The following is a 24,198-nucleotide window of genomic DNA, read 5'->3' as shown; positions in this document are numbered from 1 at the left end:
AAAAAAAAAAAAAGGATAGTGAAGAGGTAGGATCAGAAGATTTTTTAAAAAATCTACCTTTCTACTAAGAAGAAGTATCTTCTCTCCCTTTTAAAAATGACTATATAACTTTTCATATTGTGGCATTTCTACTGTTGAACATTTAAGTTGTTTTCAATTTTTTTCCCAGTATGAATAATATTTTGGGGAGTATCTTTAAATAAATATCTTTCTTTAAAATTATTTTCTGAAGAGAAATAATTGGGTAGAAAGGAATGGATTTTTTTTCATTTATTTTATTCTTGCTTATCAAAGTAAGATGAACTTATCACAAACAAGTAAAATATGATTAAACTGGGAAAGAAGAAACAAACACTCAAAATCCTCCACCCAGTTGCCAGAGGCAACTGATATTAGCGTTTTGCCACAACTTCTTTGGATATATGGAGCTACAGTATTTTCTTTCTTAGGAGGTTTCAAAGATATAAATATTTTTAAGGCTTTTGATAATACTGCCAAAATTGCTTTCAATTTATCAATTTGTTCTTCTTCTTGAAGTGTATTTGTGACTATTCTGGAACCATCAACATCTGAAAATTTTTGCATGAGCATGATTGTTTCAAAACTTCCCATGATTTTAGGTTGGCTCACCGAAAATCTGTCTGTGAACATGGGAAATGGCATAAAAAATATTGAACAAAATGTTACTTGGAAAACTCATCTCCAGCTTTGTTTTTGTTGTTGTTACTGGCGTTCATTTTGGGGCAACTGAAAATGTTTACTTGACAAGTAATTGTGGAAGTCAGCTCACTGGTTTTTCTAGATGAAGATAGGCTATTGGTTATTTATTAATATTTGTTTCCTGGGAGAGATAGAAAAAAAATAATCTTCTAGTTAGGAGTTCCCAATCTTTTTCATGGCATGGCATAGATAGAAAATAATAGTTGTTGCATGCCTTGGTCTCAGCTACTCAGGAGACTGAGGAGGGAGGATTGCTTGAGCCCAGGAGGCAGAGGTTGCAGTAAGCTAAGATTGCACCACTTCACTCCAACCCGGGTGACAAAGCAAGACCATGTCTCCAAAAAAAAAAAAAAAAAAAAAAGGAAAATAATAATTGTTACATTTATATATGTGTGTGTGTATATGTGTATATATATATATACACACACAATTTTTTAATATACATATACACACACAATTTTTTAAGAGACAGAGTTTCACTCTGTTATCCAGGCTGGAGTACAGTGGCATAATTGTAGTTCACTTTAGCCTCAAATTCATGGGCTCAAGCAATCCTCTTGCCTCAGCCTCCTGAGTAGCTGGGACTACAGACATGCACCACCATGCCCATATAATTTTTTAAAAACTTTTTGTAGAGACAAAGTCTCATTTTGCTGCCCAGGCTGTTCTCAAACTCTTGGGCTCAAGCAATCCTTCCACCCCAGTCTCCTGAGTAGCTGGGGTTACAGATGCGAGCCACCATGCCCAGCTTGATATTGTTCTATATGGTGAAGTAAATGAATAAGGCTAATGTAGTCCTGGGGCCCACCTGGCTGCCATGAGGGCTGAGAGATCAAGGTCTCAGTCTCCTGTAATTCATTGATGGTATGTCCCAGACAACTCTGCATCCTGGGGGAGTTATAATGTTATGAAAAGTGTATCTTTCTTTCGCTTTAAACATTGTTTCCCTAGTTCTTCTCTCCCACCTATTTCTTGCACCAGTTACACAGGGAGTTTACAACTGTGACACCCTTCCTTAGTAGAAAGGTAGATTAAAAAAAAAAAAAGTCTTCTAATCCTACCTCTTCACTATTTTTTTTTTTTTGATGGTGTCTCGCTGTGTTGCCAGGCTGGAGTGCAGTGGTGCAATGTTGGCTCACTGCAACCTCTGCCTCCCAAGTTCAAGTGATTCTCCTGCCTCAGCCTCCCAAGTAGCTGGGACTATAGGTGCCCGCCACCATGCCTGGCTAATTTTTGTATTTTTAGTAGAGACAGGGTTTTACCATGTTGGCCAGCATGGTCTCGATCTCTTGACCTAGTGATCCACCCGCCTCAGCCTCCCAAAGTGCTGGGATTGCAGGCGTGAGCCACTGCGCCCAGCCCCCTTTTCAATATTCTACACAAAATATGCTCAATTCCTTTTTTAAAAGCTTTGTGTATTTGGTTTCTCTCACCTGAAGTCATTCATTCAACAATTACTGAGTTCTATTATGTACTGGGCACTTTGATAAACACTGGAAATATATAGATGGTAAGGACAGCTTCTGACTGCAAGGTGTTCACAGTTAAATGGCGGGAAAAATAGGAAGGGCAAGGGAAAGTGAGAAGCACCTGAATGGCGGTAGGTCCAAAAGTCCAATGGCATTCTCCCTGGGGCAGGTTGGAAGGCTGCCCAGAAGCAGCGACATTTGAGGTATGACTTGAAGGAGGAATGGAAGTTTGACACTCTAAATCAGGAAACAGAGTACTGGATAAGAGACAGAAACTTGTGGGTTTGAGATATGGGTAAGCTTCTTGTTGGTGTAACTGGAACACCAATCCCAGGCAGCCCCTGGAAGAGTGACAGAGGGCAAGGCTGGAAAGGAAGGAAGGTGAGGCTGGTTTTTGAGGGGCTTTGCCTATCACATGGAACAGTTAAGATTTATGCCCTGAACCACTGGAAAAAATTTTTCAGCAGGAGACTGACACCTGCAGACTTGTTGTTTTGGACTATCGCTCTCACATCAATATGGAGAATGGAATTGGTGGTGAGTAGGGAAGTCCTTGGGAGACAGCTGCAACTTTAAAAACAGAAGTGATGAGGGTTTGACCTAGGGCCAGGGTGACAGAGGTGGATGAAAGAAGGCGGTGGTGATAGAATCCATGTGAATGGGCTGGGCGTAGTGGCTCAGGCCTGTAATCCCAGCACTTTGGGAGGCTGAGGCAGGTGGATCACGAGGTTAAGAGAATGAGACCATCCTGGCCAACATGGTGAAACCCCATCTCTACAAAAAATACAAAAATTAGCTGGGTATGGTGGCGCATGCATGTAGTCCCAGCTACTCGGGAGGTTGAGGCAGGAGAATTGTTTGAACTCAGGAGGTGGAGGTTGCAGTGAGCCGAGATCGCGCCACTGCACTCCAGCCTGGCAACAGAGCGAGACACTGTCTAAAAAAAAAAAAAAAAAAAAGAATCCATGCGAATGGCTGTAGGGGAACAGGAGGAGGGGCCAATTTGGGCAACTCAGTGAATGGTGATGCTGGTAGCAAAGACAGGGAGAAAGGCTTTACTCCACTTTCAGCTCCTCACATCCAACCTACCCTTTTCCACCCAGCCCAAGGACACTTTTCTTTACAAACCTTCTTCCATCCTTATTTCCTTAGAGACCACTTCTTCCCAGAGTGGCTATTCTGGGATTCAGCTGTGGGCAATTTGCTCTCTAAGCATGAGGTTATTATTTCACCTGTATTAGGTCTGTTCCCTGCATGGGATTGTAGGACTGTTCTCAGGCCCAGGTCACATGCTTCTGTGCTATTCCCCCCAGCCACTATTTCAGTGCCGGGCATTTACGAAGTCCAACAGGCAGTGGGGACTTGTGCTGTGCTTGCAAATGAAATCTTAAATATAAAATACATACCAAGTGGAGCTGCTCTGGTTAGTGTAGGGGGAGAAGGCCCAGAATCCAGGACCCTCGGCCTTCTCCTGTTTTTAGCAGCAGCCCCCGAGAACCTCCACTGTACCTAAGACCTCATTTCCTCTTCTAGGACAGAACTGGAAAACTTCTGGTTATGTGGACTGATCATGGGTTTTCAAGTCAGATAGATCTGGGTTCATAATCCTTGCTCTGTCACTTACTTAGGTATAATAGAGCAGACAAATGATGAAGACAAATGACAAGTGGCTCTAAGCCTCATTTTCCCCTCTGTAAAAAATATAACATTTTCTTTGTAGGGTTATTGTCAGGATGAAGTAAAATAATGCATGTAACAATCTCTGGCACTTATGAAATGCTCACTAGATTTTAATTGTCATTGCTAACAGTAAGAAGACACTTGTTAACTAATTGAGTGTCTGATCCTTATTGAATTGGTACATGTTCAGTCTAAATAAACTTCTTCATCCTCAGGTTAAGAAAAGCTAGGGTTGGGGTGAAGTCATGGTGAGCTTGGGATTATGAGAAGAATCAATCTTGTCTTACATTCCATCCACTCCATCAAACCAGAATCGCCTGCCTTTTCATGAAGGTCTATCAATATTTAATGTATGGGTGTCAGTTGCTGTAAACTGACCATACCCCAGCAACAACTTGAATTAATTATATGCAGGAGGAGAGAAAATAAAATGCCTTTTTCTCAGAGGCCCAAGTTTTACCAGCTACACGGAAAGCTGGAAACCACAAGGTGAACTTTCTGCAGATGGAGGACCCCGAAAAGAAAGTGAATCAGAAGAATGATGGCAAACCCCGGAAAGTACGATTTAAAATCTCCTCCTCCTACAGCGGTCGAGTACTGAAGCAGGTCTTTGAGGATGGGCAGGAATTAGAGTCACCAAAGGAGGAATACCCTCACAGTTTTCTGCAAGAGTCTCTTGAACCAATGGATGGTGTTTATGGGACTGGGGAAGCCCCCAGGCCCAGGGAAGCCCCCAGGCACCAGCTGTACTCCCCTAAGCTGACTGCTCAGAGGATCAGTGTGTTTAGAGAGGGTAATGCCTACACCTTGGCAGGCGGCCAGCCTCTGTTCAACGATTACAAGGCGAATGACCATAAGGTTGGTATTGTGCATGGCACATAGGCTTTAAGGGTAGGGCTTCCTAAAATGTGTTTAGAGAAATGCCTAAATGGTTCAGATTTGTGTCTTGCTCACCCTCTGGTACCAACGAGAGCAATTGGTGCACCAAATGGGAAGCTGTTATTAGACGAATATTTCCGGGGTAAAAATAACATGCTTGTTGACTACTAATTGGAAAGTGCAATGAGCATATATAGTATTCAAATTCCATCCAAGGTAATACATTGTAATTGGATCTTTGACTGAGTTTTCCTGGAATGTAAATTAAATAGAGGTGCAGTGGTTTTCAGGTTGTCAGACTGCGGTTTTAGACAATTATGCAGTCTTTTTGTTTCCTGAAAGAGCTGAGTATTTGAAAGTGCTCATTTTACTCCAGCCAATTATTCAGCTTGCAGTTTATCCATGTCTTGTTTTTTACCCCCATTGCCTTCCTCCTACTGCCTACTTTGTCTCTTTATTTTTCCTTTCCGTTGCTTGTTAGCATAAGCTCTGGGTAGTTGGAGTCCTGGGAAGGGATGGTGAAACGCAAATCAGCCAGAGGACATGTTACGTGGGGAAGAAGTTTGAGCTAATGGTTCAATTGAAACATGTGTTTAATCTATGAATTTCAATTACTTTCCAGTACCACAGATAATCAAAAGTCCATACATGATTTTCTTTTAAGGTAGTACCTGGAAAACATTCACTGATATCCAAAAATTCATAGGAGATGTATATATGCTGTCAGTGGGACCATTAATGCCTTTTTAAAAAAGATAAAATACAATTATGTAATGTATCCATGGTATTGATGAATAGCACACCAGGATGTGTTCTCATCTTTAAAGTGTGAGAGCCAGATAATTACTCTTGAATTATTTTTATTGTTAGTTTCCTAAGGGAATAGATAATGCATCTATTGCAGATAAATGTATTACTGGCTTTACTGGCATTGGTAATTATAGGCATGTTCACAATTACCAAAGATAACAGTAGGCTTGTTTTTGATATTAAAGGGGGCTGAAATGAATGACCTCTTATCTTAATGGGGTGACTTACGCATTACAAAGTGTCGTCACATGCTATCTCTGTCTGTATCAATGGCATTGGGTCTTCACCATAACCTTGGGGAGAAAAGCCAAAGTATGGTCATTCCCATTTTGCAGATGAGAAAAATTGAGGGCCAAGTTGTTAAGGGATCCATCTGATACTACAGGATCATTGGGTACAGAGTCAGAATAAGAATCCAGATCTGATTCTACAGATGTTTTTCTTTAGGGCATGTTCCTTTTTTCAGAGAACCATATTATTACATGATAATAATAGCTACCATTTGTTGAGTGCTTATTAGGTCCTAGGTACCTGGCTAGTCTTGTACTTACACTATTTCTTTTGAACTATGTCTTACTTGTAGATTTAGAATTCACAAAGTCACAGTTCATTCAAACCTTATACAAGGCCACAGTAGATACATTTTGGGTTGCTTGATCTTTATAAGTCATGTGCTAAATTTAGCATTGGTGTAAATGTATAATTTTTTTTTTTCTTTTTTAGAGACAGGGTCTCACTGTGTCACCCTGGTTGGAGTGCAGTGTTATGATCATAACTCACAGCAATCTCAAACTCCTGGGCTCAAGGGATCCTCCTGCCTCAGCTTCCCTGGTAGCTAGGACTATAGAATTTATAAATCTAGGTAAATGAGTCTCCATGGCAGCATGGCTCCGTTGGTTAAAACACAGTACTCTATGAGTTTTAGAGGCCACGTTGAAGGTCCAATTCCTGCTTGGCCTCGTTATCTCTGTTTTCTTTGTTTCCTGATCAAGTTCCCCATCCCAATCATAGCCAGCTTCTGAGCATGAGAGTGGCCAGGATGGATTCATGCAGCTCCATACCCTGGAACCGTTTGTCAATGTGGTATTTATGAAAAAGAAGAAAATGAGAGCTAATGTCATGACTTTTCAATAACGAATCCAAGTGTAAAACACCTCCTAGTAAATAGTGACTATGAGACTACATTGGGTAGCAATTAAGTGCAATAATTGAAAGCAAGGGCTCTGAACTCAAACAGATATATGTACACCATTGTTCATAGCAGCATTATTCTCAATTGCCTAAAGGTGGAAAGAACTCAAATGTCTATAGATTGATCAATGGATAAACAAGATGTGGTTTGTACATACAACACAATATTATTCAGCCTTGAAAAGGAAGGACATTTTGACACATGCACAACGTGGATGACCCTTGAAGACGTTATACTAAATGAAATAAGCCAGTCACGAAAACACAAATACTGTATGATTACACTTATTTGAGGTACCTAGAGTAGTCAAAATCATAGAGACAGCAAGCAGAATGGTGGTTGGCAGGGGCTGGGGGGTGGGGGCAGGGGAGAAGAAGAGTCATTGTTTCAATTTGGGAAGAAGAAAACGTTCTGGAGATGAATGGTGGTGATGGCTGCACAGTAATGTGAATGCGCTTAATGCCACTGAATTATACACTTAGAAAGGGTTAAAATGGTAAATTCTATGTTATGTACAGATTACCATGATGATAAATAGATATATTTTATATATGTATATAAAAAACAGGGCTTTGATGCCAGTCAAACCTGAGCTTGATGTTCAGTCCTACCCATTTACTGCCTAAGCTTGAACAAGCTAGTTAACTCTGTTGACCTTCGGCATCATTGTGATATGAGGGTAATCAAAGGACTTGCTTAAGAGAGTTGTTGTGATGATTTTAAAAGATAATACATAAGAAGCTCTTAGTATTGTGCCTGGCACATTTTATGCACTTAGCAAATGTTACCCACCATTGTAATAACGAGCAGGTTCTTATCAAAGAAATGTTGAGTCTTTTAAATTTTGTGTGATGGGTAGAGGAAAAGGTTATAAATAATTAAAATATTTTAAGCAATTAAAACTGAAGTTTATAAGGTTCAAAGAAAATGGAAGGGAAAAGGAAGGGAGGTAACATTTACTGAACACCTACTTTAAACATATTGCATAATTTCATCTTCACAAGATTTCTATGAGAGTTTTACAGATTGGAAAAACAGAAGTTCATAAGGGTTAACTAACTTGCAAATCTCACACAGTTGTCAAATAACATTTTAATACAATTTAAACTCAGGTCTGTCTATCTCCAAAGCCACTGAATTTCTAGTACCCAATAAGGCATTTCTGCATTTAAAAACAGAACAGTGGAAAGATTTAATAGTGCCTGATCAATAATCTCTAGGCATGTTGCCACAGACAAAAGAGTATTTACAAGTGCTCAATCACACAGGTTGCCATTCTGTGCACTAGGAGGAAATGAAAAATTCTTGGCTCTGTCCTGGCCCTCTATCATGTAGGAGTGGGTGTTCCTCATTGACATTTGATGTAACCACATAATGTGAACTTTCATTACACCCAGAGAGTTTCCTTAGACACAAGGAAGAATTTGCCTATCAGGGTAACTAAAACTTTTACACCTTAAAAGTGATTTGAGACCCTCCATCTTTGGGGTACATCAAAAAATAAACTTGCTATCTTGGGTGTCTCACTGAGCAGCTCAGAAACAGGGGTTTGGAGTAGGTGATCTCAGATTCTCTTAGCATATTGAGAGTTTTGTCTTGAAAAAAAGAAATCAGCTCTAGAAATGAAAAGCTTCCTAGTAACTGAACCTCATTGGCTATTACTAGTAGTAGAAATGGAACCTTCCAAAAGTACCACCATCCTTATCTTCTGATATTCAGAAACTGATAGTCCAGAGTGTGAAATAAGAATCCAGCCTGCATAAAACAATAGGAAATGGAAGCTGCTACACGATCCCTTGAAGAAAGGGAGAGAAAATAGGACCAGATAGGAAGCTTGTGGCTTAATAAATAATTATTGCAAACTCCATGGGTGTTTCAAGAAAGAGAGCCTGAATATTGAAGTCTTGCTCAAGCCAGGTTATGGCTGAATATACAAGGGCCTTAAATACAAGACTGCTTAACTGTAGCATATAAATAGATTTGGTTTATACAGTCTTACAAGCAGGGCAGAATATTTCATGCTGAGGTATTTAGTTGTGTAGTATGATTGTGCATGCACTACAGAAGAATAATTTTAAATAACAACAATGGCAACAATACTCACAATCTGCATAGTATCTCCAGCTTTTGTGAACACTGTTTTACAGGTTTTTCATGGCACCTCCCACCCCCAGAAGTTGACACAGGAACCTTGCTCAATCAGCAGAGAAGCCAATAGAGTGTTGGAGAAGGTACTGAGACTTGGGTTCCTAAGTATGAACTCTTACATCGCTAGGTTTAGGGATGTTAGAGGCTCCCTGAGGGGAGGCTGGGGTAATTGGAGGGCACTCAAGAGTCTCAGGACAACACATGTTTACCACTCATTTCTGTATTTTAATTACTAGCTTGTCTGTGGCGATGCTGGATGTCAGTCCCTTTGCAAATGAGCAAACTAAAGTTGAGAGGTTACATGACTTTCCTGTATGTCACAATCACACTACACAACTAAATACCTCAGCATGAAATATTCTGCTCTGCTTACAGAACTGTACAAACCAAATCTGTTTAGATGCTGCAGTCAGGCAGTCTTTTATTTAAAGTAATTTCTAAACAGTTACCCTCCAGTCCTCTTTTCTGCACTGTGGTATTGTCCAGGTTTATTCCTGAGCAAATGATTAAGAAACACATGAAAAATCCATGCAAGAGAACAAAAGCTATTAATAATGATGCTTTAGAAGTCTATTTATTGGCACAGATGATTTTCATATTATATAGGTAATGAAAAAATAGGTTGCAACAGAGTATATATTATGATCCTATTTTTTTGGGGGAGGAAATACTTTTAAATAGTGTGATATAGGTGTAAAAATATGGGCTTTAGGATGACAGATTGGATTTCAATTCTAGTCACAGTGCCCGAGTAACTCTGTCACCTTGGTGAGGCACTTAACCCCACTGAGGCTCAGTCTCCTCACCTTAAAATGTGGAAACCATAGCATCTGCCTCATAGGGATGTTTGGGGAGAAACCGAGACAATGTTGGTAAAATGCCTAGCATGATGCCTGAGACACAAATAGTGCCAATAAAAGGTATCTACTAATATTATTATTTATGCTGATAAAAAATTGGAGAGATATTTATATAAAACAAAAAAGTATCCCTCTGTATTTATTAAACACTCATTGTACCTAGTCCTGCATTGGCTGTTGGGGTATGCAGTACAAATAGAAGCTCTAGCCCCTGCCCTCCAGACTCTCATACTGAGTAGTTCAGCTTTGATTGGTCACCAGCAACAGGAAGAAGGAAGCTGGCTTTCATGGCTTTTAGAGAGAGCAAACAGACCAGGGAATGAACTGTGACTTTGGGGTCTGATGGGATCAAAAATGCTGGGTGGTGGAAGTTCCTTCTCTGCTCTTTCCTGGTGTGTTGGACAGGTTCTGCAGCCCTCTACTTGGTGATTGGTGGTAAAGTTTCCATGCTCATTCTCCATTTCTCTAGCCCCTACCTATTATAGATTTTGGAAAGATAATCATCTACACTAATAACCTGAAAATCATTCGAACCCCAATGGACAAGAGAGACTTTGTGAGGAAAATTCTCCAGAAGGAAGAAGAGGCTGAAGAAGAGTCTCTGATGAACAAAGAAGAAAGCTGTGGAGGCAGGGACCAGCAAGATAGACCTTTGGTGGAGGCAGAAAGCACATTCCCCCATAACCGGTATACACAGGTGCGTTGGGGAGCTTGACTGTCCTACTTGGAGTTGGCCCTACAGCAATGGTCTCCAAGCTGGCTTGATTGTGCACTGCTTAAGTAAAACCTTTTGAATATGAATACTTAAGATATCTAAATTTGAAGATATGAGGAATTTTAACATTTGTTATATTTTAATGGTACATTGTTAGCAATAGCAGTTATAAGTCCATATTTCAGATTCTCTAAATTTTTAATTTTTTGGCTGACTTCTTTTTAGATTTGATTAAATATTTATTGTTTTTGCTGTACAATGTGGTTTATGAACAGCTGGTTCTAGAGGTGGAAAAAAATCAGCCCTATTTTCTTTTTTCTTTCTTTCTTTTTTTTTTTGAGAAGGAGTTTCGCTCTTTTTGCCCAGGCTGGATTGCAATGGCATGATCTTCGCTTACTGCAACCTCTGTCTCCTGGATTCAAGTGATTCTCCTGCCTCAGCCTACAAAGAAGCTGGGATATCAGGCATCCACCACCATGCCTGTCTAATTTTTCTTGTATTTTTAGTAGAGACAGGGTTTCACCATGTTGGCCAGGCTGGTCTTGAACTCCTGTCTTCAAGTGATCCGCCTGCTTCGGCCCCCCAAAGTGCTGGGATTACAAGCATGAGCCACCACACCTGGCCTGGCCCTTTCTTTTCTTATAGGTTCACTTGTTCTTCTGTTATTGGTGTTATCCTTGATCCATAGTCTCCTGGAAGACATTATGTAAAGTCATGATTCCATTTGGCAGATCAGTTTAGTTAAAACTAAGGAGTATCCTTTGTAAATCCACTAGACCAGGCACAAGTAAACTGCAATATGTTGCAATGTGCTGAAAGTGAACAAATGAGCTGGACGCCACTGTCAGCAACATTTGAACGTCACTCTTACTCTAGGGTCCCTTGAGTACCACACTTGTCTAGTGACGGCCTAACCTAATATGGCTGTCGGTGTCCACCAGTTTATTAAAAGTTAGTATAAAAATTCCTTTAAAAATGTGAATAAAGCTTAATATCTGCCTAATTGTAGATAAAAAGCAAATATAAATAGTTCCAATGTTTTCCTCTCATACCCCTTAGAAGTGTGTACACACCACCCTGGAAACCATTGCTCAGACATGCTCACACTGGGGGAGGAGGGCTGATAGTCATTAATTCACAGTGTGAGGTTGGGGGTGGAGGAAGCAATTTTGATGAATTTAAGCCAAAAGATTAAAAGCTTGGGTAGCTGGATAAATGAATTTTCTCTCTCTTAGATTCCATCTCTTGGGACTTGATGTTTTCACTTTAATCTCCTGGGATCGCTATGGAAAAATGGGTCAGGGGCTTTCTGGAACTTGAGTGATGTCTCCACTCTGGGAGGGTTCAGATGATGGAACAAGAAGGTCATGACTGGGCTTTGAGTGATGGCCTTAGACAAGAGGCACCAAAGGCTCCTTCTTATCTCATTTCTCCCATATCATGAGTCTATCTACCTCTCCACAATTTCTCTAAAATCTACTTTTTTCTTTCTTCCTTTCTACCTCTCCTTCCTTTCCCCTAGAGCATAAGCAACTGGGACTCTAGCAAAAGGTTCTGAAAGCTCTGCTCACATCCACTCACGTACTTTCCAACCTGCCCCCACACTCAAAAATATATTTTTAAATGTAATCTGATTAGGTCATCCCCTTTGTCACTGTATTAGTCCGTTTTCACATTGCTATAAAGATGGTACTTGAGACTGAGTAATATATAAACAAAGGAGGTTTCATTGACTCACAGTTACAGATGGTTGGGAGGCCTCAGGAAACTTACAATCTTGCTGGAAGGTGAAGGGGAAGCAAGGCACGGCTTACATGGAAGTAGGGCAGAGAAAGAGAGAGACAGTGCTTGAGAAAGTCCCATGCTTTAAAACTACCAGCACTGGTGAGAACTCACTTATCACGAGAACAGCATGAGGGAAACCGCCCCCATGATCCAATCACCTTCCACCAGGTTCCCCCCTTGACACATGGAGATTACAATTCAAGATGAGATTTGGATAGGGACACAGAGCCAAACCATATCAGTCACCCCCTCTAAGCTTTCAGTGTCTTTTCATTGCTTGGGAGAAAACCCCAAACTCCTTACTTGTCCTAGAAAGCTCTGTGTAGCCTGGCCTCTGTTGGCCCCTCCAGCATCATCTCTTACACATCTCTTCTCATGCTCTTGGCCCCAGACACACTGCCCATCTCTCCATCTCCATCCCTCATGTATTATTTTCTCTTTCCTACCAGAGGCCAATCCCCTCTGCCTTGAATGTCCCCAGACTCCCTACCACCTTGCCTTCAGCTTCTGAGATCTCAGAAGAGGCATCACTTCCTCATAGGGAGGAAGTGATCCTCAGAGGGATCTTCCCTGGCTTCCATGAGGAAAAAATCCTATAGGATTGACCTGTCAGTGCACCTTACACCCCTCTTCACAGTTGCAATCTTACTTTAATTTGTGTGATTATTTGCTCTTACCAATTAGGTCTCCATGAGGGCAGGCCTGGCCATGTTTACGCTGGGTGCAACATTGTAGTTCCAGTATCAGAAAAATACAGCCTGGCATATAACAGATAACCAGTGAATATTAGTTAAATGTTTGTGGAAAGAATACTGGAATTTGAGACCAAAGTGCCAGCTGGTAAGAAGTCTGGCCATTACCTTCTCTCATCTTCTATGCAGAACTATTAAGAACCTATCCTGGGCCGGGTGTGGTAGTTCAGGCCTGTAATCCCAGGCAGAGGAGGGAGGATCCCTTGAGCCCAGGAGTTTGAGACTAGCCTGGGCAACATAATGAGACCTGTCTTTACAAAAAAATTTTTTTTTTATAAAAGAACCTAACCTGGCAGCAGGCAGATGACTGAACATGTTGATCCAAAGCGCTACCTTCCCACTATAAAATTTTTAAATTCTATTATCTATCATACTATATTGTAAGTTGTAGGAGCATGTATTTTCAGAAGAGGACCAGAAATGATAAAAGGCAGGTTATACTTCAGGCCTGATTACAAAAGCAAGAGTAAGCCTGATATGACAATTACCTTTAAGCTCAATTTGGAGAGATCTGTGTTTTTTAGCTGTAATACTATAAACTAGGACAGAGGTGTGCAGCAGAAGTTTGCTGTGAAAAGTTATATTTCACTTGTCTGTCCTTTAAACTCTGTTTTAAATTGCTATTTGTTTGCCCAATCCCTCATGCAGTAAATGCTCAGACAAGTTTTATTTCAAAAGAGAAGGTCAAAGAACATCAAGGAGCCCCTTCTGACCAAGACCCTCTTTGTTCTGTTAGGTGGAACGGGGCAGCAGTGAGAATCTGATGAAAGAGTAGCGCAAGGCTGAAAGCCGGGCCAGACTTGAGCCTCTGTATTAACTATCAAAGAAGAGGAGAGGAATAATTGAATTGAGCCACAGCAAAAGGTGGAAGGGGAAAAATTTGGCTTTGTGCTCAGTGAATTTGAGGCCATAAATCATCTGGGCTTCTTTATGCTTTATGTGATCTCACTCTGAGATAATAGCAATAATCATCTCATCATAATCAAAAGCATAATAGCTGCCATTTATTGAGGACTCACGATAGCTAGGCACCATGACCAATGCTCCATGCAATAGTTCATTTAACTCTTTCAAGAACCCTGTGAGGTAGATATTATTAAAAGTCACATTCTGCAGCTAGGGAAACTGAGGCTCAGAGAGGTTAAATAACTTGCCAGAGGACATTACAGCCAGTAGTCAAATCTAGGTCCATCTGTTGAACAATCTCATGACCATAACCACCCTATTTTGCAGTCTCAATTGGCGTTGGTTACCATCTTCAGGGCTACACAAGCCTTGGAGTCTTCAGTAAAAGATCAAGCCCCTCTTCTTGGTCATGGAGCTAGTAAGAGGTGGATTGGTGGGTCTGTTGGGTTCTAGAATCTAAGCAATGCTGTGCAACTATGTTCTATATCCTACTAAATATTTTCTGAGAATAATTTAAAAGATAGAAAGGAAGAAAGAGGCTTATAGTATATAAGTCTTGTATAGAGTGGTACTTATTAAATACTTGCTGAATTAACTGAATGATTAAAAAGAGCATGTTGAGGGTAAGTGGTCAGAGAGTGGTAACCCAGAATAAGAATGGAAACTCCAGTGAAACTTCTAATAATGTAGCGCACCCTAGAACTATATGACATTAGGTATAATTTGATGGGAGACTTGTTCTTATTCTCTACAGCAGGCTTACTAGGTCATTTCATTAATCTTTCAATATCTGATCTGGCATTTTATGCAAATGAATTTTTGGATCACATGTATAGCATTATGGTAGGATTTTACTGTACTTTCCCTTGCAGTGTGGACTTATATTATTAAAATCTCACGGGTATGAAGTACAAAACATAAAACCTAATGGATTTGGCAGGAAATGAATCGTGGCAATTTGTTTTAAGAATATTTTTGCAAATACGTATTATTTTGAATATTTTAAGAGAAGAAAACAAATTCTCCACTGTTAATATACTAAAATATGGTAACAATCAATAAAATATTAACAAAAGGGTACATAGACATGATTTGAGTTTTTGTCAATTGGGTAATTACTTTCACTCCTTAAATCTAGAATAAATAAAATTCGGTACCTTCTTAGGCAATTTGCAGCATGATGGAGCTATTTTCAAAACTTATGCCTCCCTTTTCAGGGATTATTTTTATTCTTACATTATAAATGAAAGCTGAATGAGTTGGGTAGAGCTACCCAGTGGACTCCTGCTGTCTTGTTGGTCCCTAGAATTTAAGAACAGGAAGGGTTCTCCAGACATCAGTGTTCATTTGTTTATTCATTTGGCACAAGTAGTGTGCCAGGCACTGCACTAGGTGTTTGGGAAGTGATGGTGAAATGGTACAAGTCCAGAGAGCTCCCTGTCTAATCAACAGGAACTTTCATTGGAGTATGGGATACCTGTCACGCCAGGGACAGTACAGGTGGCCATGGGGGTGGGGGAACTCCTGGTCCAGAGTGGTGGGTGGGCAAGGCTTCCTGGAGAAAGAGCTGCTAAGCTGATTTCTGGGGACAAGTAGGAGTTGGCCACATTGGGAGTGGGGAAAGGTCCCTAGAGACCAAGTACAGAGAGGCCCATGAACAAGATCCTGATGAAAGAAGTGACAAAAAATTTAAATCAGCTAAGGAGACTGGGTTTTATCCTGAGGTTTTATCTGGAGGGCAAGTGTTCATTAAAAAGTTTCCTGAGTGCTTTCTATGTGGCAGTGATACTGCAGGCAACTTAATGAGCATCAGTGGGGAGAACATACTACAAGACCAGAGGCATGGGTCCACACTCAGTTCATGCCATAGTCAGTGGGCTGTTGGGCTAGGATTGTAGTTCTGGGATGAAGAAAGCAGGATGGATTTGAGATTTTCAGAAGCTGAAATGGCCAGGACTTGGTACTGGATTCGCCAGGTTTCAATCTAGTGTCTCCCTTTATTTCTGGGAAGGTTCATAGTCTATAAGGAGTACCAAGATCACCAATTTCCTATGGCTTTAAGGGGGACAGCAAGACAATAGCCAAGAAACATTTTCTGGAGAGCGGGAGTCAATAACTGGAGATTTGTTAGCAAGGCTTAGAAGTGAACTAACTGTTATGGTAAACCTATGATCTGACAGATAATATTGCATTATATATATTCTCTCTTTAATGTTCCAGCTACTCAGAAGGGTAAGCATTATTATTCACATTCTATAAATAAAGAAACAGATTGGGAGAGGCGAAGGGAACTATTCAAGTTGCATGGCTGATGGCAGACATAGCCTCAGTCCTAGTCTATTAACTCCAAAGTACAGAGCTCTTAATCACTGGGCCTTAGCTCTCAAAGAGAATAAAGATATAAGTACTGTAGCATTCAGAGCTAAGCTTTGAAGGATTGTAACATTTATTGATTCATTCATTTCTCCACTCAGTCTCTCAGTCACACAGAACAGTCTTTCTTGGGCACTTACTATGGACAACTACAATGAGGGGCTGTGTACATAGGCATTAGGAGCATGCATTCTGGTGCTCAAATCCCTGGGATGAGAGCCCACCTCTTCCTCTTTCAAGCTGTGTGTGTGACCATTGGTAAACAACTTCTTAGTATCCCATTTTCCCATCTGCAACACAGGGATAATAATACACTATCTCACTGGGATTTTGTGAGGATTAGATGGATGATATATAGGAAGCTCTTAGAACAGCACCTGGCACCTATCAGGCATGCTACAAGGGTTCACTCGTAGTATTTGGCAATAAGGAAAATAAAGTCCTTGCCCTTTATGGAGCTTACAGAAAAAACAGGTCAGAGATAGTGACAAGGGCAATGAAGATCATGAAGTCTCGGAATGCAAAGTGTGGTGGCAGGGGATGCCATCTTAGAGATGTCCACCAGGGGAATCCTCTCTGATAAAATTGCTGTGACTGTTCTGGGTCCCAGCCGATTCTCTCACTGACATCCATGGGAAGCATTTTCCTCTATTCTGTCCCAGTCTTTGCTGTAGTCTAGTACTGTTTTGATCTGCATGTGAACAACAGACTTGAACTGCTGCTTTAACTAAACCCTAACCTGTTTCTTGCAGGAAGGGGATATTCCCGAGGACAGCTGTTTTCACTGCCGAGGGTCGGGCAGTGCCACCTGCTCTCTGTGCCACGGCAGCAAGTTCTCGATGCTGGCCAACAGATTTAAGGAGTCCTATCGGGCCCTGAGGTGCCCTGCCTGCAATGAGAATGGCCTACAGCCTTGCCAGATTTGCAATCAATAGTCCGTGGCTTTTGCATGTCCACTGTTATCTTACCCTCCCTGAAGTTCTTTCTAATAAACCACCCCCTTCTCCTTCTGCCTCTCCCAACAAGGAGGCCGCAGTGGCTGCAGTCACTCCCACTGCTGGCAAAACTCAATTATCTGGTGACATTTTGTGAGGCTGGTAACATCTCTGTGTGGGTCTAAGTGGCAGGGGCATTTTCGAATTAGAGTCTGCTTTGAAACTGGTTCTAAAATTATCCTTCCAGGATGGTGTGAGTGTATCTCACTTGACTTAGCTCAGTTTTCTCCTTGCTTCAGTGAACAAATACATGTACACTTCAGGCATCAGGTTGGGAGTTATTTTGCAAAATTATGTGGTGAGAAAGGAATAAGAAAGGCAGGTTTCTGATACACTGAATTCTTGTTGCTTATAATGCATCTCAAATGATTGTTGGTCAAATTGAATTTCTGATTAAGCAGAAGAAGAAAGAGGCAGCCAATGCTGAACGCACTAACAGGCCACAGCAAGCGAAATGGGATGTTCATTCTGGAGACAGGCAAGCCAAAAAGCCTTCCCTTTCAAAGTCCTGAACCTCTTCCATGCGGTGTGCTTGGATAATATTTATGCAGACGGTGAGCAATACTATTTCTTAAGTCAACAGGAGATAAGACATTTTTGCGTGCCTCTCACTACTGAGGTTATAAGCCAAGTCAAAGCTATTTATGATAAATTTGGTGCTCAAATATGTGTGTATGATATAACTTCTTCCAGCCCCTGAATTACTACCAAATAAATAAATCCACTTGAAGTCTAGAACCTAGCTATGATCTCTTCATAAAGGACTGCAGGTATTTTATAGATTACCTACTGGAAATCTCTAAAAGAAAAGAATTAACCAAGGCTGATTTTTAGCAGTAATGTTTCTACTCTCCATGAATATGCATAGTAAGGATGATTCTTTCCTCTTGAGGTTGGTTATAAAATTAGAACATACTTTTGTTAATGAACTTTTGTAGCTCTAACACCCACTCCCCAAGCCCTTAAGAATAACACTGCAAAATTTATCTCTTGAGACCTGCTGCGTTCTGTGATAATAATTTTGATTTCATAACTTAATAATTTCTCAGGATTTGTTTGTTATTCTCTAATATTCAGCATTTAATATAATTTAACAATGGAATGCTTTTCAGGCAATATAAATACTTCTAATAAAAAAGATTAAAATATTTTTGAAGCCATGATAGTTTTGCCTGTCCTTTCATACTCAGGAGTTACCATATTGCTCACCAGTTTTCTTTGCTCCTGTCCTTAACCATTATGCCTCCTGCTTCGGTTTATGTTTTCTCACAGCTGTTGGCTCTTCTGCCTTTTCAGAAGGAGGGATGTCGAGAGTGTATTCTGCTTTAAAATTTTTTTTTTATGGGAGACAGAGTCTGCTCAGTTGCTCAGGCTGGAGTGCAGTGGCACGATTTCGGTTCATTGCAACCTCTGCCTCCCAGGTTCAAGCAATATTCCTGCTTCTGCCTCCTGCGTAGCTGGGATCACAGGCACTCGCCACCACTCCCAGCTAAATTTTGTATTTTTAGTAGAGACGGGGTTTCATCATGTTGGCCAGGCTGGTCTCCAACTCCCCACCTCAGGTGATCCGCCCACCTCGCCTCCCAAAGTGCTGGGATTATAGGCGTGAACCACCACGCCTGGCCCTATTCTGTTTTTTGACAAGAACATTCCATCACAAATATTGTTTGAGCCCCGCTGCACACAGGACAGTATTCCAAAGTGCTTCATGTATCGTGTTACCCAGAGAGGCATCATCCCTTTGGTATCTCATGGGACTTAGTTTTAGAGGAGGAGATAGATACATAAATGGATAACTGAAATGCACTGTGACAAGTGCTGGGATAGGATCATTACAGGGAGCATTTGGAGCATGCAGAAGGGGCATCTAATTTAAGCCTTAGTGGGGTTATGGAGGTTGCCCAGAGGAAAAGGTGTGAGCAACCTCAGCTTCTGTAAAGAGCCTTTAATGTTTTTCATCACATAATAAATAACCTACTAATGATCACATTTATTGTGTTCATTTCACAAGTATTCATTTATTATTGTGGTAGGAACATTTGACATGAGAACTACCCTCGTAATGAATGTTTAAGTTTACACTATGTTATTGTTGACTATCCACAAGTATTTATGGAGCACCGAGGACGAATCATAGACAAACTAAATGCTCCTGCAAGCTTACATTTTGGTGAAGGAATGTAGACAACTAAATATATAGATTTATGAAATAATATATATGTTTATGCAATAAATATAGCCTATAGAACAAAATATATATATTTATATATAATAAGCTATATATATAACACATAAATTACATACATACATACACACACATATGTAAAATATAGTGTTAAAAAGGATAAAAGGCTGGGCGCAGTGGCTCACACCTGTAATCCCAGCACTTTGGGAGGCCGAGGCGGGCGGATCGCCCAAGGTCGGGAGATGGAGACCAGCCTGACCAGCATGGTGAAACCCCGTCTCTACTAAAAATACAAAAATTAGCTGGGCATGGTGGCAGGCACCTGTAATCCCAGCTACTCGGGAAGCTGAGCCAGGAGAATCGCTTGAATCCAGGAGGCGGAGGTTGCAGTGAGCCAAGATGGCGCCCTTAGGCTCCAGGCTGTGCAATAGAGTGATACTCTGTCTCAAAAAAAAAAAAAAAAAAAAAAAAGGATAAGAGGATTTATCCCTTTTCTGAAGTAAAAAAGAAAACACTAAGGAGGATGGAGGACTAGATCAGGTTGCAATTTTTGGTCGGGCGTGGTGGCTCATGCCTGTAATCCCAGCACTTTGGGAGGCTGAGGCGTTCGAGACTGGCCTGACCAACATGGTGAAACCCCCGTCTCTACTAAATACAAAAAAATAGCCAGACGTGGTGGCACATGCCTGTAATACCAGCTACTTGGGAGGGCGAGGCAGGAGAATCGCTTGAACCCGGGAGGTGGAGGTTGCAGTGAGCCAAGATTGTGCCATTGCACTCCAGCCTGGGCAACAAAAGCGAAACTCCGTGTAAAAAACAAAACAAAACAAAAAAACCCAAAAGGTTGCAATTTTTAAATTAGCTTGCAGGGAGGCTTCTTGAAAAGGTGCCATTTATCAGGTTGAGATTGATGTCTAGGACTACAAACTAAAAATAAAAATAAAAAATAAGAAAAGGTGTCATTTAAAGAAAGGCCTAAAGGAGTTGAGGGAGCGAGCTGGGAAGGTGTCTGGAGTAAGACTATCCCAGGCAGAGGAAACAGCAAATGCTAGACTCGGGAAGAAGAGCGCCCGCACCTTTGAAGAGTAGGGAAGGAGCCCCCGTGGCTGGTCTGGGTGAGCATGCGACAGCAGCGGGGATGACGTCGGAAGGGAAGGTTCTTGTGTGTCACGGCAGGGGCGCCTCGCTCTGAAGCCACCATGAGAACTCGGGTTTTACTCTGAGTGAGGGCCTGCTGTGGATAGAGCCTGTTTTCTGTTACAGCCCTCCTCACTCCCTTTCAATCCCCCGCCCCCTTGCTGCTGGGGCAGGAGAACTGCAAACTGCACTTCCCAGACCCCCTTGCCCGCTGGCTTCCTGTTAGGTGCGCCAGGACGCTGGGAGAGGAGAGGAAGAGCCTTCCTTTTTTTGAAACGGGTTCCCGGCAGCCTTCCCGTAGGGCAGCTGTAGGAGCAGCAGCAGCTGGAAATGCTGGCCGGCTGCTTGCTTCCACCGGTAGCTGCTTTAGTGACTCTGGTTGTGGGCTCGCTGTAACACCATTTTCCTTTTTGTTCCTCCTTCCTAGGGGTGGTAGTTGGCTACCTGCAATCACAAATCTTTGTAACCAGTTCCCTGTATTTCCTCTGTTGGAAATATCTGGAATGGTTTCTGTTTTCTTGATTGGACATTGACTGGAGCAGAGGAGGGTCATGGTCTGATGATTTATGTTTTAACAGGCCACTCGGGCTGCTGTCTTGAGAGGAGACACCACTGGCAAGGGCAGAAATGGGAGGCCAGCTAGGAGATATTGCAGTAATCTTGGTGGCAGCTAATGGTGCCAGTGTGGTATCAGTGGACGTGATAAAAAGTGGTCGGACTATGGATATATTGTGAAGATAGAACCATAAGCTCTACCGTCCTTTGAACTCAGGAATATTGCTGTGACCCCTTGTATGCAAAACATACATACCTGAGTTCTTTGCCTATTACTGGAGACAAGTTTGCACTAAAATATCCACTTCCTGATTTGTGAACTGTAAGTATTTGCCAGTGGGTTGGGCAGGGTTAGGGGTAAGTTTAAACAAGGTTAGCCAACTGGTACTCCACTAAGACTACAAGAATCCTTTCAGAGCTAGAAGCAAACACGAAGGTTAAAAAAATATCATCATGATGCTGTGATTAAAATAATACTATATCCTTAGAAAGCTAAAAAAAATTTAATAAATACACGTCTTAAAAATGTAACATTTATTCATTCATTTATTCATTGAATACTTTTTTGTTAGATTTCTACTATGTTCTGGGCATTTGTACTAGGTCCTCATAAGACAAAGATGAAAAAGGATTTAGTACTTATCGTTAATGAAATTACAGTCTTGGGCCTCTAGTTGGCATAGTAACTGAATTTGGCCCCACAGTTTGGGGAGGACACTATTGCTACCCTTTGCTACTTAGTCCAGTAACTTTCATTCGTCTGCTTGAGGTCAAGTTAGATTGGCCTGGTTTGGGGGCTGTGTTTGTTACAGAATGTATGTATGCTTTTATTTAAATTATCAAGCACCTATTAGCCTTAACTGCAAGCAAGGCATTGCTCTAAGCAGTTCACACTTAACCGGCTCCTAAATCGTCTTAAAGTTGAATTAATTCAGTTTATTGACCATCTCTTAGTCTCACTCATACTGTTCCTTTCCATGCCATGCTCAGCCAGAGTAAATACACAGGTCCTTTCTGTGATCCTCACAAACATCTTGCCTTACTAGGCCTTTGTGGGTGTAACTGTACTGAAACTGGGGATCTACCTAGGGGACTGATACTGCATCATAGTAATGAGAGGACTTCACAAGACTTCTGTAGACTGTGCCAGCCACTTAGCATCCTTCTTCTGGTTCCTCCTTCCCTCCCTGCCTTCCCATCCCAGCTGACCCTTATTCTTCTTACTCTGTTGCCAGAATGACTCATCTTTATGGCTCCTATTTCCAACTGTGGCTCAGCCTCAAGGCTTATCTACTCTTCACACACAAAGATCTGTAGAGACCAGGAAACTTCTTTTTCACAGACCCCACCCTCCTTGAAGGACACTTGTGGTTTGAAATGGCAATATGTTCCCCTCCCTACCTGCCTAAGGGGCTCTGTGCAGCGGGAAGGGCAGAGTCCATAGGCCTTAAACCTTTGCTCCTATAGCAACTCTACTTTTTCTTCCTTGTTTTCATTTTGGTTTCCAGGTAAGATCCCTGCTGAAGATAGCATAGTACATTTAAAAATTTTTGAAAACAGAGTTAACTATTTACTTTGTGATCCGTACTTTACTTTTCCAAATTAAACTGGCCAAAGACATCATTTAAACTTCAGTTCATAGGTAAGATGATGTTTTCCTAGTTTAACTCTTCTACAAATATGAATTGCTCTGGTAATATATTCATTTAGATGAGTGCTGGCAACATTTATAAAAAAAATTCTGTGGTTCACTAGAGCTTAATCGGAGTGAATTTTATGCTAAAGGTAAATTTGAAAGAAATGTTCGCAGTTGTTTTTTAATCACCTGTCCTCATTAGTTGCATCTCCTCATTTTCTAATTAAACACAATAATTATAGAGAGTCACATTCATGCAATTATGTGAGAGAGAAATGGAGTTATGTCAGTGTCAAAATTATGGCATATAATTACTGCCTGTGTTAAAGAACACATAAAACCAAGAGAAGAAAAGACCTAGAAACATAATACAGTAGAACTTCCTTATTGCTCGAGAGTTGGGGAAAGGAGGGAGGAAAGGGACAGTTAAATCAGACCTTGACAAAACTAAAATCTATGTTTATCTCCTTTCACACTATGAGTTTCCTCTGTGGATAGTCCCCTTAGCATCTCTTTTATCCAGCTCCCAGACACATTTGCCTCCATCAGTGATTATTTCCCAGAAGATTAGGACCATTAATTCACACTAAGGTGTAGATGACTGATAGATAATTGACCATGCCTGCTTTCTTAGGTTCAAAGTGTTATAATTTTTGAAGGCCTCCTATGTATCAGGCCATGTGTAAGTCATAAGCAGTCACACAGATGAAAGAGACATAGTATCTTCTCTCAAGGACATCATGGTCTTACAGGGAATTAGAGAATTAAACAAACATTTGCAAAATAAAATAATACATCCATATGAGGGGAAGAGAATAAAGATTGGTTAACTCTCCTTTCATTGTTGGTCTCCCTCATTCAACTTTGAGCTTCTTGAGGACAGGAACTGTGGCCATGCATCACTGTGTCCCCAGCATCTACACTGTGCTTGGTGCATAGAAGGTGTTCTATAAATATGTGGTGGTTTGGTGTTTGCAGAGACATGACATTTAATTGCATATACAGAGCCCTCAGTGTATTGTTGTATTATGGGCCAATGCCTTGTGAAAATTTCACCAGTGGACAGCTTCTAAAATGCCTCCCAATGATCCCCACCTCCTGGTATTCCTGGCCTGTGTAATCCCTTTCCCTTGAGTGTGGACTGGACCAAGTGACTTACTTCTAACAATAGGATATGGCAAAAGTGATGCGATGTCACTTCAAAGATGGAGTTGTCAAAGACTATGACTCTTTCTCTGGCTTTTTGCTTGCTCACCTGTTGAGGCCAACTGCCATGTTGCAAGGTGCCTTATGGAGAGGTCCATGCAGCAAGGAGCAGAAGATGGCTTCCAGCCAACTGCCAGCAAGGAACTGAGGCCCTCAGTCAGCAGCCTGCTGGGAATGGAATTCTGCCAACAGCCA

General features: G+C 41.3%; 1 protein-coding gene across 1 annotated transcript; it reads left to right on the top strand.

The window, feature by feature from the left end:
* The first annotated feature begins 4,373 nt into the window (after positions 1–4,373).
* Positions 4,374–18,432, top strand: LOC102119501 (glutaredoxin domain-containing cysteine-rich protein 2). Its single transcript, XM_005558135.4, has 3 exons — positions 4,374–4,727; positions 10,228–10,455; positions 17,042–18,432. Exons 1-3 carry the CDS (start codon positions 4,374–4,376, stop codon positions 17,222–17,224), a joined length of 765 nt encoding a protein of 254 aa, XP_005558192.3. The 3' UTR covers positions 17,225–18,432.
* Positions 18,433–24,198: the final 5,766 nt, after the last annotated feature.

The sequence above is a fragment of the Macaca fascicularis genome, chromosome 6 (assembly GCF_037993035.2).
Source record: "Macaca fascicularis isolate 582-1 chromosome 6, T2T-MFA8v1.1".
NCBI classification, from domain to species: domain Eukaryota; kingdom Metazoa; phylum Chordata; class Mammalia; order Primates; family Cercopithecidae; genus Macaca; species Macaca fascicularis.
This window is presented reverse-complemented; position numbering and strand designations above follow the sequence as displayed.

Excerpts from the sequence above, each read along its gene's own strand:
- LOC102119501 (XM_005558135.4), top strand. The coding sequence starts at position 4,374 with ATGGAGGACCCCGAAAAGAAAGTGAATCAGAAGAATGATGGCAAACCC. Across the intron at positions 4,728-10,227 it reads ACAAGGCGAATGACCATAAG|CCCCTACCTATTATAGATTT; the intron begins GTTGGTATTGTG and ends CCATTTCTCTAG. Across the intron at positions 10,456-17,041 it reads CCCATAACCGGTATACACAG|GAAGGGGATATTCCCGAGGA; the intron begins GTGCGTTGGGGA and ends TGTTTCTTGCAG.